Source organism: Salvelinus fontinalis, chromosome 11 (assembly GCF_029448725.1).
Source record: "Salvelinus fontinalis isolate EN_2023a chromosome 11, ASM2944872v1, whole genome shotgun sequence".
Taxonomy (NCBI): Eukaryota; Metazoa; Chordata; class Actinopteri; order Salmoniformes; family Salmonidae; genus Salvelinus; species Salvelinus fontinalis.
The window spans coordinates 16,525,664-16,540,218 of record NC_074675.1 but is presented as its reverse complement, the minus strand read 5'-3'; the positions used below and the strand labels follow the sequence as shown (position 1 = coordinate 16,540,218).

The 14,555-nt window shown below is 47.9% G+C and overlaps 1 protein-coding gene across 1 annotated transcript; it reads right to left on the bottom strand.

The window, feature by feature from the left end:
- Window positions 1-1,893: 1,893 nt before the first annotated feature.
- On the bottom strand, window positions 1,894-7,984 carry LOC129866067 (carbohydrate sulfotransferase 11-like; the record flags this gene model as incomplete). The annotated part of the gene is made up of 2 exons (XM_055939188.1): window positions 1,894-7,001; window positions 7,749-7,984. Coding segments are annotated over 2 exons (861 nt in total), but the record flags the coding sequence as incomplete, so codon positions are not given.
- Between the last annotated feature and the right edge of the window lie 6,571 nt (window positions 7,985-14,555).

Here is a 14,555-nt window from a genome sequence, read left to right as displayed (position 1 = left end):
TTCTCCACGACAAATCCTATTCCCCCTCAGGAGACTGAAAAGATTTGGCATGGGTCCTCAGATCCTACAGCTGCACCATTGAGAACATCCTGACTGGTTGCTTCACTGCCTGGTATGGCAACTGCTCAGCCTTCGTCCGCAAGGCACTACAGAGGGTAGTGTGTATGGCCCAGTACATCACTGGGGCCAAGCTTCCTGCAATCCAGGACCTCTATACCAGGCGGTGTCAGAGGAAGGCCCTAAAAATTGTCAAAGACTCCAGCCACCCTGGTCATGGACTGTTTTCTCTGCTACTGCACAGCAAGCGGAACCGGAGTGCCAAGTTTAGGTCCAAAAGGCTTAACAGCTTCTACCCCCAAGCCATAAGACTCCTGAACAGCTAATCAAAGGGCTACCCAGACCCCTCTTTTACGCTGCTGCTACTCTCTGTTTACTATCTATGCATAGTCACTAACTACACCTACATGTACATATTACCTCAGCTAACCGCTGCCCCCACACATTGACTCTGTACCGGTACCCCATGTGTAACGGATGTGAAATGGCTAGCTAGTTAGCGGGTACGCGCTAGTAGCATTTCAATCATTTACGTCACTTGCTCTGAAACCTAGATGTAGTGTTGCCCCTTGCTCTGCAAAGGCCGCGGCTTTTGTGGAGCGATGGGTAACGACGTTTCGCGGGTGACTGTTGTCGATGTGTGCAGAGGGTCCCTAGTTCGCGCCCGTGTCGGGGCAAGGGGACGGTTTAAAGTTATACTGTTACATTGATGCTGTTGACCCGGATCACTGGTTGCTGCGGAAAAGGAGGAGGTTGAAAGGGGGGTGAGTGTAACGGATGTGAAATGGCTAGCTAGTTAGCGGGTACGCGCTAGTAGCGTTTCAATCAGTTACGTCACTTGCTCTGAAACCTAGATGTAGTGTTGCCCCTTGCTCTGCAAGGGCCGCGGCTTTTGTGGAGCGATGGGTAACGACGTTTCGTGGGTGACTGTTGTCGATGTGTGCAGAGGGTCCCTAGTTCGCGCCCATGTCGGGGCAAGGGGACGGTTTAAAGTTATACTGTTACACATGAATATACTGTAGCCTCGCTATTGTTATTTTACTGCTGCTGTTTAATTATTTGTTACTTTTATTTTCTATTTTTTACTTAACACTTTTTTTTCTTAACTTCTTAACTGCATTGTTGGTTAAGGGCTTGTAAGTAAGCAGTTCACTGTATGGTCTACACCTGTTGTATTCGGCACATGTGACAAATAACATTTGATTAGATTTGATTTATGGCTCAAGATCCTCACGCCAGGGAGACACGACTCCTTCGCACTTCTTACCATTCTCTTTTGTATATTTGACGTTGAGAGTTGCAGAAACATACGAGAAATTAGGTTTGAACCCACAACCTCTTGGTTTTGAGTCAGGCACTTACCATTGGACCACCATCTGCGTCACATGTATGGTCATTCTGTTTGTAGAGGAGATTGAGCTTCTGTTATTATCTCCACTTCAGTTCCTCCACAGCTAGCAGATAGTTACGTTATACATACCACACGAATGTTCTTCCATCGTAGAGCACAAGAATGTCTCGGTAACCATGGTAACCCGGGAAATTGTTTTGGCAGAGCGGCATCTGCAGGCTTTTCACAAACAAAACAGATGGCGTGTTTTGGAACGCCAAGTGTGGAATCATCAGTTGGCATGGGGTGCCCATGGGTTGACGAGAGACAATATCCATGCCAACCAGAGAATACCCATGGAACCACTGAGTGATAATGTGACAAATATGTATGCGTGATTAGCGTTTGATATATAGAATGTCGTGTGTTTGTTGTGGCTGTGTTTGCACGCGCATGCTTGCTTGTATGCAGACAGTGAAAAAACACATTCGTCCGGGGCATCTGGGTTTGAGTTTCTGAGGCATTTTATTGTGAAAACATCAGACAGAATGAACCATGGAACACTGCTGGGGAATCACAACTCCTCTCCCACTACCTGCAGTCGATATATTCAATTATTCATGTTTCTGGTGAGAGGGCCTTGATGATGAACCGACAGTCTGTCCCGTGAGAAAAGTCCAGGTGTGTTGCCATGGAGACCACCAGGAGGCATGTTATGGGTAGTCGTTGGTGAATGAATGAATAAATACAACGTAGCCTGTTTGAGAGAGTTCCTCGAGTTACTCTAAGGCAGCGCAGGTACAGTACAGAGCGACCTTTCCAATACACACACAGTTCAGATACACACTCGTTGGTACAGCACATTGTGACCTCTCCGACACACACACTGGCCGATGACATGGCATCTGACAGCAGAGTAGCCGGCCTAGACTCTCAACAACATTGGGTTAAGTGAACACAGCTCAACACACACTCTCACCATCTGGCAACGGATGAGAACACTGAAACCAGCACACAGAGATCTGAGGGTTGAAGTGTGGTTTTGAAGGGTGTACGTACAACCTCTGAGCAACACAGAGCCACAGAAAACCATCCAGTATCTGAAGGCTTAGGAGAGGAGGGAAGATCTGAGCAGAGCAAGCGTTTCAAAAACCCTCTATTTGCAAAGCCTCTTGATGTGGTCACATGAGTCTCTCTACAGGTGATCTGACTGTGTTAGTGTGTGGGATGCTGTTTTTCAACTTTAATCTGACAGTTGAAGAGGGAGAGAGTGTGTGTGTGTGTGGACTGACCAATCAGATGACAGTAAAGTGCTCCAATGAGAGGAATGAAAAGGCACAGATCATTTCAGCACCCATTGACTCTGTCTGTGGTGACCCTATAAGGTACTGTCTGTGGTGACTGAAGTGCCCTGTGGTCATGTACTGTAGGCTATGCAGGAGGAAACCATAGAATGGATTGGACATAATCATAAACTGTGTTCTATCTATATGTTATATTTCTATGAGGTCAATGAAACGTGTGGAAGCTGCTGTGGAGTGTTGCTGACAGAGGAATACAACAGAACAACATAGAAAGACATAATTAAGATAGGGAAAGGAAATAGCTCTATTACCATTCCAGGCTTTGGTTTCTGTGCATTTTGAGTGGGAGATCTGCTCTAACAACCTTCCAGTGATTTGAACAGTTGGCAATATTTTGAACATTTCTGAAAAGCCTCATGGTCTGAGAGTTGGTACCAAAGGGCTAATTCGTGACCGCAGGAAACATCATGGGGACCCTTTTATGTGTTACACAAAGGAAGTTCCATGGGCATTATGGGGATGTTTTTACTGTTGCACAGATACTGACTGAATAAGAATATCTCAGACAGAAAGATAAACTATTCACACAAAAAACACTACACTGACAGATAACTGCCCCATCCATGCTTATCTCTGGCTAGAAACCCCCGGCCCCAGAGTGGATATGTTTACGTATGTGCAGAGGAGCGTGCACTTCCTGTGCTTCTGCATTTAGCAACACAGTAAATATGTAATTCAGTCCAACAATAGACGTCGTTCTCCAACAACATAAATATACCCGTACACTCGTCAATAAATACTTATACAGCACAAGAACACTGAATGGACATGTCAGAATTGGATTCGGTGGATTTATAGGTAGAGTGAGCTAGGATATGGAATAAGAATGGAGAATAAAAAAAGGTTTGAATCAGGTCAGTATTTCCACAGGGATCGTTAGGCTGGGCCTCTGTGGGATTTTAACAGCTCTGTTTGTATAAGAAGCCTGCCCTTTTCCTGTTGCGAGGGTAGGGATCACTGACACTGTCCAAAAATCCACTTCTGTTTTTATATGGGGCTGTTTTGGGAGAGAGGTTGGAGTCAAGAGGAGAGCATAGGAGAGGACTCCATAACAGTTTGTTTGCAGAGTTTTGAAGCCTTTGGGTAAAGTGTCTCATTTTGGAGGCTAAATAGGCAGTTAGAGATAAGCTGAGTGTGTGGTGTTTTAAATGTGTCCATACCCAACCATCCCTCCATACCTCACTTACCAACCCTCACTAGAGTACAGCTGCTGAGTAAGAGGCTGCGTGGCATCAATATCAGCGTGTGTGTGTGTGTGTGTGTGTGTATGTGTGTGTGTGTGTGTGTGTGTGTGTGTGTGTGGGGAGCTCAGAATGCTCCCATTGTTTCTGTAAGTGGATGGGGTCGGAGATGTAGGCCAAACCAGCAGCCTTCCTCTTTATCAGAGCCAGATGTGAAGGGCCTTGTTCCTCCAAACCAGTTGCTAATTATAACGACAAACACATGCAAGCATACACAACTGACACCAATATTTTAGAAGCTATGACAGAATGAGGTGAGCTTGTCATTAGTCACCCCGCCTGTCTAAACAGTCAGAGGGTCAGATGAATATAGAAGTGAATCATTTCTGTGCAGCTGTTACTTCTGCTCAGACCTAGCAATATAAAAAATATGCTACTTTCCCAATAAACGTCCCTCTCTCTTTGAAGTCTGAATGGAAGAAGAATGACAAAGGGGTGTAAAGAATAAAGAGGACTCCCTCCCTCCCAGCTTGGCTAATTACGTTGTCTTCTCTCTCCCTCCGTCGCCCACTCCTGCACTGTGTATATGACTCTCTGTGATCCCATAGACTACACAGAGTAATGATTAGACACTGCACTCTCACCTGAGGGCGAACACAGACCTGACTTTCACCGCCAGACTCCAAGGTAGACGGTTCCATTATCGATCATTATCAAGGCTACCACTGCTCTTGTTTCTGATTCTGAGCAGTAGCCTGCGATGTAGATATGTATGTGGAATACTTTTCTCATGCAATAGTTTATGTTTTCAATCACAGGATTGTCAATGTTTTGTAAATTATTGGATGTACTGAAAAGTACTGATAAGAGTTGAGTTGACTGTCCCTTTCTGTCATTGGCAGTGTTCCAACCCTTTGGCACCAGATTCAGTAATGGGGAGAGAGGGAATAACTCTAAATCCCATGGGATGTCCCAGCTCTCACGCACAGAGAAACCAAAGCCACGGACTTCACTATATTGTACGCCCTTCGGAAAAAGGAAGAACATTTAAATGTTATCATTAACAGTGTACCGGAGGCAACTCAGGACAAAAAACATGAAAAACAAAACTCATAAAAACTATTTTATCTTTAAAAATCTACTCAAATGTTCATCTGCCAAGAAAACGAATATTAAAATCTTCGTCTCCCCCCTCCCACCCACTGACAGTAAAAGTAATTTAAATAATATTTTTTTATTGCTGCTCGCAGCAATGTTTTCATAAGACAATAAAACCAAGACATAAAAAATAAAATAAAAAGACTTAATTTACTAAAATACATGATTGGTCGTCGAAGCGGAGGGGGGGTTATGGCCCGTGGTCGGGGTTATGGCCCTCCCTGGTTTAAGGGCGTGGCGTGGGCGGGGTTATGAGATCCTGTCCCTTAAACCCTTTCACAGCCACACGGGCCATCTCTTCTTCAGTTCCTCGCTGGGTCAGTGGGAGGCCCCTAACACCTGTCAATCACATCCGGTGCACCCATTCACAACAGCACTTCCTTTCTCCTTCTGACCACTTCCTGTGGCTTAAAGCCTTGAGGGTGCTCAGCGTCTTTCTAAAATGGCTGCCGTTTCAGATCCTGCTGTGGGAGTCTGAGGCCTCACCTGGCAAACCTCATGAGTTCTTTTCACCTGTGATGATGGCGATCTTGACAGCATAGCTACTACTTTAGAGCAGTTGGCTGTAAATTGTAGCTCCACTGTTTACACCTGATGGTTCTAGAGGTCTTTAGAGCAAAGTCAATAGACAGCTATAATGAGGAGGGCTTGAGGTGGAGCCAAGAGCCAGTTTACTTATCAAATGTATAATTGGTGGGTGCTATCAAACACACCCAGGATACAGCAGACTGAAGGACATGGATGTGTTTTACAATTTGACGGAGTTTCGTTATTGTTCGTTATAAAATAAGCTCAGCTCCCATGATGCTTTGGGGCCAGGGCGCGTGCATGCGAGGCCACCATTTGCTGTGCAAAATCCAAAGCAGCCTAATTGGTCAAGAGTCCCACCTCATTTACATACAAAACACACATTGACCACTCTCCAAGAGTCCTGCTTCTCTCCTCTTTTTCCCCTCTTAGAAAACCTCTGACATCAGCTCCACCCGAACCCTGCATTCTCATGGTATAGGATCTCCACTTCCTCCTTTATTACCTTCAGGACAATGCTGATTGGATAACAAAGATTCTTTCACATCAAATCGGATCCAGCACCTTTCCTCAATCTCTGTCCCTCCCATTCACCTCAGCCCTTCCTATTCACCCCCAGAAACAGTGACCACAGTTTTTGAATAAAGCTTTCGCAAAAATATCCATTCTCCTCTCTCTCAGTTATTTTTTTCTTCTCTTATTAAAAGTGGATATGCCCAGAGTCCCAACTGGCTAGTCATGTCCTGGTCCTCTAGTCGTTAGTCCAGTCGCAGATAGCTTGGCGTGGAGTAGTTGAACATGAGGAAGTCCAGTTTATACAGCTGGAAGAGCTGGCCGTGCTGCTGAGAGCTGATGTTGCTGAAGAACTGGGCCGTCATGCTGTCTGTGGTGCGGGTGGACTTGGCGTAGGTCGGGAAGCGCACCGACTCGCCCACCCCCGCCAGTCGCAGAACGTAGTTGGCGTCTTCCTCCAGGGTTTCGTACTTGCCCACCAGGTCATAGTGGATGTGACAGGGGTGGCACAGCTGGTACACCGTCTGCCAGTGCTCGTTGAGCGGGCCGTCGCGTTGCGTGGCCGGGTCGACAAGATACTCGGCGAACTCCCGGAACTTGACGTCGGCGCCGTTGAGCAGCGCCTCCTGCGTGGCGTCCTTGCGGTAGCGGCGGACGATCTTGGTGCCGAAGCGGCGGTGGAAGGAGGAGTTGTACTTGAGGGTGAACTTGTTGCGGTAAGCGGAGACGAGCCTCTCGAAGGGCTCCCGGACGAACAGGAACTTGAGGTAGCTCTTGAGGCGGTGGTTGATCTCAGCGATGCTGTACTGGTTCAGATATTTCAGGTTGGACGGAACGTGGGCCTCGTTGGAAGGGATCTCCATAGGGTCACTGGGATGGAGAGAAATAAAGACCATGAGGAACAGAATAAAAAACAACAGAAACAATTAAAAGTATCTAAATTGTAGTAGTAAGAGAGGTAGTAATACTAACAGCAGTTATAAACACTGAGTATGGAAAACATTAAGAACACCTGCTCTTTCCATGACAGACTAACCAAGTGAATCCAGGTGAAATCTATGATCCCTCATTGATGTCCCTTGTTAAAGAAGGATTTTTAAGCCTTGAGACAATTGAGACATGGATTGTGTCTGTGTGCCATTCAGAGGGTGAATGGGCAAGACAAAATATTTAAGTGCCTTTGAAGGGAGTATGGTAATAGGTGCCAGGCACACCGGTTTGTGTCAAGAACTGCAACGCTGCTGGGTTTTTCACGCTCAACAGTTTCCCGTGTGTATCAAGAATGGTCCACCACCCAAAGGACATCCAGTCAACTTGACACAACTGTCGGAAGCATTGGAGTCAACATGGGCCAGCCTCCCTGTGGAACGCTTTCGACACCTTGTAGAGTCCATGCCCCAATGAACTGTTCTGAGGGCAGAAGGGGGAGATGCAACTCAATATTAGGATGTTATGTGACAGCGTAGTCGTATCAGTAGTAGTATTATAAAATAAAACATTATCCACTATTCAGCTTTTCTTTTTACATCTTTAATCGTTTATTCATTGTGTTCCATACGGAAAATGTGTCTTGCAATGGTATTTCAAATCTTAATAGTAGTTTCCTGTGCTACTGACCTGTACTTGCCGCGTCCCGTGAGGACCATCATGACGCGTTTCCAGTTGGTACAGGCCACCTTGGGGACATAGCAGTAGATGAGCTCATGCTCCTCATCCACCACCAGGTGTTTGAGGTCACCAGGGGTCAGGACCCGGCGCTTGCGGCTGGATGCACTCTGGGCCCGACATGACTCTGCTACCTGGTCTCTCCTCCCCTGGTGGAGGATGGCGGCACTGGAGAACTCCGACTGGGGGGGGGGGGGGGGGGGGGGGGGAAAAAAGGAGATATATTAATCTTCTAGAATACAGGATGGGGCAAGAAGGGAGGGAATAATGGAAAGGGGAGAGGAGGAAGTGAGGGAGGGCTGTTCTTGATCTAAAGAGCAGGCATGTTTTCTTAGAGCTGGTGATTATTTTTGCTCTGTACCCTGAATAACCCTTTCAGGGAATTCCCTTGTTTCCCCGGGGACTCTAAATCGATCAGACCGTGCCCTGTGTCGCTCCACATTCTCAGACACACAGCACGACAGCCAGTCAGTGCCACAGCTGTATGCCATACCAGAGACTAGAGAATAGGGCTCGGCCTTTGAGGAGGGTTGCTAAAATAACTCATGTCTGGGACCACCTCCATGCTCTCAGCACTTAACCAAACTAAAAGCCTTGTGTTAGTATTTGAACCCCCCCCCTTTAACCATTTATCAAGTGACACGTATATACAGTATATGGCATCTAAGTAAACGTGAACAAATCATGCTTTGTACACCTAAATATAACTGTGAGACAGGTTCTGCCAGTTAAGATCAATTAGCCATTGAAGAGATCATGTGGAGTATAGCACAGCGATGGGAGGTCTATTGTGAGTCATAATCCCTATATAGCGCCCTACTTTTGACCAGGCCCTGGGCCAAAAAGTAGTGCACAATAGGAAATAGGGTGCTATTTCAGACGCACTCTATGTCTTTATCGGAGTTCCTGTCCTAAACACAGGTATGGACAGGTACTGTACTGTGTGTTTACATTCTATAGTAGAGTAGTTGGAAGGCTGTGGTGGGGTTCCTTTGTATTCAGGAACCTTGGATGAAGACTGAGCTACAGCCATACACAGCAGAGAGACAGGACTGAGCTACAGCCATACACAGCAGAGAGACAGGACTGAGCTACAGCCATACACAGCAGAGAGACAGGACTGAGCTACAGCCATACACAGCAGAGAGACAGGACTGAGCTACAGCCATACACAGCAGAGAGACAGGACTGAGCTACAGCCATACACAGCAGAGAGACAGGACTGAGCTAGTTTAACAAGGCATGCTAAGTTCCCTCTGTCTTTCTACTGTATCTGTCTCTATGTCATCTCTCTCCCATCTCCCTCCCTCTCTATCTCTCGACATGTCAACTTCACTTCTCCGCAAATTAGTTTGAGAGGCCCGAGCGAGTGACTGAACAAACGAGTGATGCTTGATAATGAACGAGTCGGAGGGAAGAAAGTGACACCCTCCTCCTCCTCCTCACCATCATCTTTTTTCTCCCCCTCTTTTTCTTTGTCTTATCTCCACTACTCCGTTGTCATGCCACATCACATCAAAGCTGACTGGGAGGGAGAGACACTGTGAATACCAGCTCTTTGTTAAGTGGAATTTTCACTTTTGCTCCTCGCAGGGCTATAAAGGCCCTAGATCACACTGAGCAGAACTTCATGAAGTGAAAGAACATCTCTCCATCTCTCTCAGTGGAGAACAAGCACTGTAATTAACATAGAGAGAGAGAGAGAGAGAGAGAGAGAAAATCTTGTCATGTCTCCCCCTCCCCGTTGGATAGTTAACTTCCTGTCGTTTTATCTCCTCTCCTATCTGAGGAGCGAGGGAAGCTCTTATGTGGTGGTAATGATGGAAGGAGATGGAGAGGTAGAAAAGGATATCAGAGATGTGTCTCTCCATAGAGGCAGCCTACAGTGATGGAAGTCAGAGCTCACAGGCCCTAAGTGATTCTGCCCTGCTGTTCCTATGGGAGAACAGACACTATCCAAGTCTGTCTCTGAGCCTCAACCTACAGCAACATACTGTAGAGTAACAGCGCAGACATTCAGTCTGCATACCGGTAAGTACATGAGCACAGCGCTCCTCTCCTGCCTGTGTTAGAAAGAGTCCTCCTAGGCATCTGGATGAGACATCGCTCTTTGACGGTCTCTCCCTCTCTGTAGTCAAGTGGTTTCTCAGACCCTTGCATCAGATCAGCACTTCCTCTGTAACTACAACAGAGTCCTCGTCGATTGAGAGTCTGTGTGCGTGATGCCTGCAGTCTCCAATGGCATCTCTTGTTCCATTCCCTCAGGGTCGAGCTGTCAATCAAAAACGCCAGCACGTCTGATAGCGTTCATGGTTCTCAGAGTAGTGCAACTGACACAAAACCCTCGAACCACATTAGAGTGTCCGTGTGTGTGCATGTGTGCTGTGTGTGTACTGTGTGTGCATGTGTACTGCGTGTGTATGCAGCAACATTTCCAGTTTGCTAAAATCAGTATGTCCCTCCCTGACTCCATAAGTCCATTTATTCCCAGATATATGAATATGCTAATATCAAGTCAAGCCTGTCACATTTCCACACATCAAGCTAGCTTTTGGTGATGAGCCAAGGGACTGTGTGTTTTTGTATTCACAAAAGTGTTCTCTCCTGTAACTGCACTTTTGTTAGTGAAATGTGTGAGTAATAAGGAGTTATTAATATATGCGTTTCCATGTTTCATTTCATAATTTACTTTCTGTCACGGCTTAACAGTCTTACTGAGGTTTGTTATGATGTTGAAATATGTGACTGCTCCTCTTCTGCACAGCAAAGCTATAATAAATAGCCCACTGCAGTTCTGCTGATGGTTGCAAACACTAACGACACAAACTCTTTATAGGCACAGGTGACGTACGAGAGGAGAGGAGAGGGGAGGGAGAGACTAAAGGCTGGCGGCCTACATGGATACAGTACTTGATTCACTCTGTTTTAGAGCAAATGTAGGATACAGTTGAAGTCGGAAGTTTACATACACCTTAGCCAAATACATTTAAACTCAGTTTTTCACCATTCCTGACATTTAATCCTAGTAAAAATTCCCTGTCTTAGGTCAGTTAGGATCACCACTTTATTTTAAGAGTGTGAAATGTCAGAATAATAGTAGAGAGAATTATTTCTTTCAGCTTTTATTTCTTTCATCACATTCCCAGTGGGTCAGAAGTTTACATACTCAATTAGTATTTGGTTGCTCTGCCTTTTAAATTGTTTAACTTGGGTCAAACGTTTTGGGTAGCCTTCCACAAGCTTCCCACAATAAGTTGGGTGAATTTTGGCCCGTTCCTCCTGACAGAGCGGGTGCAACCGAGTCAGGTTTGTAGGCCTCCTTGCTCGCACACGCTTTTTCAGTTCTGCCCACAGCTTTTCTATAGGATTTAAGTCAGGGCTTTGTGATGGCCACTCCAATACCTTGACTCTGTTGTCCTTAAGCCATTTTGCCACAACTTTAGTTTTTACATTTTACATTTAAGTCATTTAGCAGACGCTCTTATCCAGAGCGACTTACAAATTGGTGCATTCACCTTATGACATCCAGTGGAACAGCCACTTTACAATAGTGCATCTAGATCATTTTAAGGGGGGGGGGGGGGGGGGGCAGAAGGATTGCTTTATCCTAGGTATTCCTTGAAGAGGTGGGGTTTCAGGTGTCTCCGGAAGGTGGTGATTGACTCCGCTGTCCTGGCGTCGTGAGGGAGTTTGTTCCACCATTGGGGTGCCAGAGCAGCGAACAGTTTTGACTGGGCTGAGCGGGAACTGTACTTCCTCAGTGGTAGGGAGGCGAGCAGGCCAGAGGTGGATGAACGCAGTGCCCTTGTTTGGGTGTAGGGCCTGATCAGAGCCTGAAGGTACTGAGGTGCCGTTCCCCTCACAGCTCCGTAGGCAAGCACCATGGTCTTGTAGCGGATGCGAGCTTCAACTGGAAGCCAGTGGAGAGAGCGGAGGAGCGGGGTGACGTGAGAGAACTTGGGAAGGTTGAACACCAGACGGGCTGCGGCGTTCTGGATGAGTTGTAGGGGTTTAATGGCACAGGCAGGGAGCCCAGCCAACAGCGAGTTGCAGTAATCCAGACGGGAGATGACAAGTGCCTGGATTAGGACCTGCGCCGCTTCCTGTGTGAGGCAGGGTCGTACTCTGCGGATGTTGTAGAGCATGAACCTACAGGAACGGGCCACCGCCTTGATGTTGGTGGAGAACGACAGGGTGTTGTCCAGGATCACGCCAAGGTTCTTAGCGCTCTGGGAGGAGGACACAATGGAGTTGTCAACCGTGATGGCGAGATCATGGAACGGACAGTCCTTCCCCGGGAGGAAGAGCAGCTCCGTCTTGCCGAGGTTCAGCTTGAGGTGGTGATCCGTCATCCACACTGATATGTCTGCCAGACATGCAGAGATGCGATTCGCCACCTGGTCATCAGAAGGGGGAAAGGAGAAGATTAATTGTGTGTCGTCTGCATAGCAATGATAGGAGAGACCATGTGAGGTTATGACAGAGCCAAGTGACTTGGTGTATAGCGAGAATAGGAGAGGGCCTAGAACAGAGCCCTGGGGGACACCAGTGGTGAGAGCGCGTGGTGAGGAGACAGATTCTCGCCACGCCACCTGGTAGGAGCGACCTGTCAGGTAGGACGCAATCCAAGCGTGGGCCGCGCCGGAGATGCCCAACTCGGAGAGGGTGGAGAGGAGGATCTGATGGTTCACAGTATCGAAGGCAGCCGATAGGTCTAGAAGGATGAGAGCAGAGGAGAGAGAGTTAGCTTTAGCAGTGCGGAGCGCCTCCGTGATACAGAGAAGAGCAGTCTCAGTTGAGTGACTAGTCTTGAAACCTGACTGATTTGGATCAAGAAGGTCATTCTGAGAGAGATAGCAGGAGAGCTGGCCAAGGACGGCACGTTCAAGAGTTTTGGAGAGAAAAGAAAGAAGGGATACTGGTCTGTAGTTGTTGACATCGGAGGGATCGAGTGTAGGTTTTTTCAGAAGGGGTGCAACTCTCGCTCTCTTGAAGACGGAAGGGACGTAGCCAGCGGTCAGGGATGAGTTGATGAGCGAGGTGAGGTAAGGTAGAAGGTCTCCGGAAATGGTCTGGAGAAGAGAGGAGGGGATAGGGTCAAGCGGGCAGGTTGTTGGGCGGCCGGCCGTCACAAGACGCGAGATTTCATCTGGAGAGAGAGGGGAGAAAGAGGTCAAAGCACAGGGTTGGGCAGTGTGAGCAGAACCAGCGGTGTCGTTTGACTTAGCAAACGAGGATCGGATGTCGTCGACCTTCTTTTCAAAATGGTTGACGAAGTCGTCTGCAGAGAGGGAGGAGGGGGGGGGAGGGGGAGGAGGATTCAGGAGGGAGGAGAAGGTGGCAAAGAGCTTCCTAGGGTTAGAGGCAGATGCTTGGAATTTAGAGTGGTAGAAAGTGGCTTTAGCAGCAGAGACAGAAGAGGAAAATGTAGAGAGGAGGGAGTGAAAGGATGCCAGGTCCGCAGGGAGGCGAGTTTTCCTCCATTTCCGCTCGGCTGCCCGGAGCCCTGTTCTGTGAGCTCGCAATGAGTCGTCGAGCCACGGAGCGGGAGGGGAGGACCGAGCCGGCCTGGAGGATAGGGGACATAGAGAGTCAAAGGATGCAGAAAGGGAGGAGAGGAGGGTTGAGGAGGCAGAATCAGGAGATAGGTTGGAGAAGGTTTGGGCAGAGGGAAGAGATGATAGGATGGAAGAGGAGAGAGTAGCGGGGGAGAGAGAGCGGAGGTTGGGACGGCGCGATACCATCCGAGTAGGGGCAGTGTGGGAAGTGTTGGATGAGAGCGAGAGGGAAAAGGATACAAGGTAGTGGTCGGAGACTTGGAGGGGAGTTGCAATGAGGTTAGTGGAAGAACAGCATCTAGTAAAGATGAGGTCAAGCGTATTGCCTGCCTTGTGAGTAGGGGGGGAAGGTGAGAGGGTGAGGTCAAAAGAGGAGAGGAGTGGAAAGAAGGAGGCAGAGAGGAATGAGTCAAAGGTAGACATGGGGAGGTTAAAGTCACCCAGAACTGTGAGAGGTGAGCCGTCCTCAGGAAAGGAGCTTATCAAGGCATCAAGCTCATTGATGAACTCTCCAAGGGAACCTGGAGGGCGATAAATGATAAGGATGTTAAGCTTGAAAGGGCTGGTAACTGTGACAGCATGGAATTCAAAGGAGGCGATAGACAGATGGGTAAGGGGAGAAAGAGAGAATGACCACTTGGGAGAGATGAGGATCCCGGTGCCACCACCCCGCTGACCAGAAGGTCTCGGGGTGTGCGAGAACACGTGGGCAGACGAAGAGAGAGCAGTAGGAGTAGCAGTGTTATCTGTGGTGAGCCATGTTTCCGTCAGTGCCAGGAAGTCGAGGGACTGGAGGGACGCATAGGCTGAGATGAGCTCTGCCTTGTTGGCCGCAGATCGGCAGTTCCAGAGGCTACCGGAGACCTGGAACTCCACGTGGGTCGTGCGGGCTGGGACCACCAGGTTAGGGTGGGCGCGGCCACGCGGTGTGAAGCGTTTGTATGGTCTGTGCAGAGAGGAGAGAACAGGGATAGACAGACACATGGTTGACAGGCTACAGAAGAGGCTACGCTAATGCAAAGGAGATTAGAATGACAAGTGGGCTACACGTCTCGAATGTTCAGAAAGTTAAGCTTACGTTGCAAAAAAATAAAAATAAAATACAAGATCTTATTGACTAAAATGATATAGTACTGCTGGCTGGTGAAGTAGCCTGGCTAGCAGTGGCTACGTTGTTGAAAGTGAAGCTGGCTAGGTAACC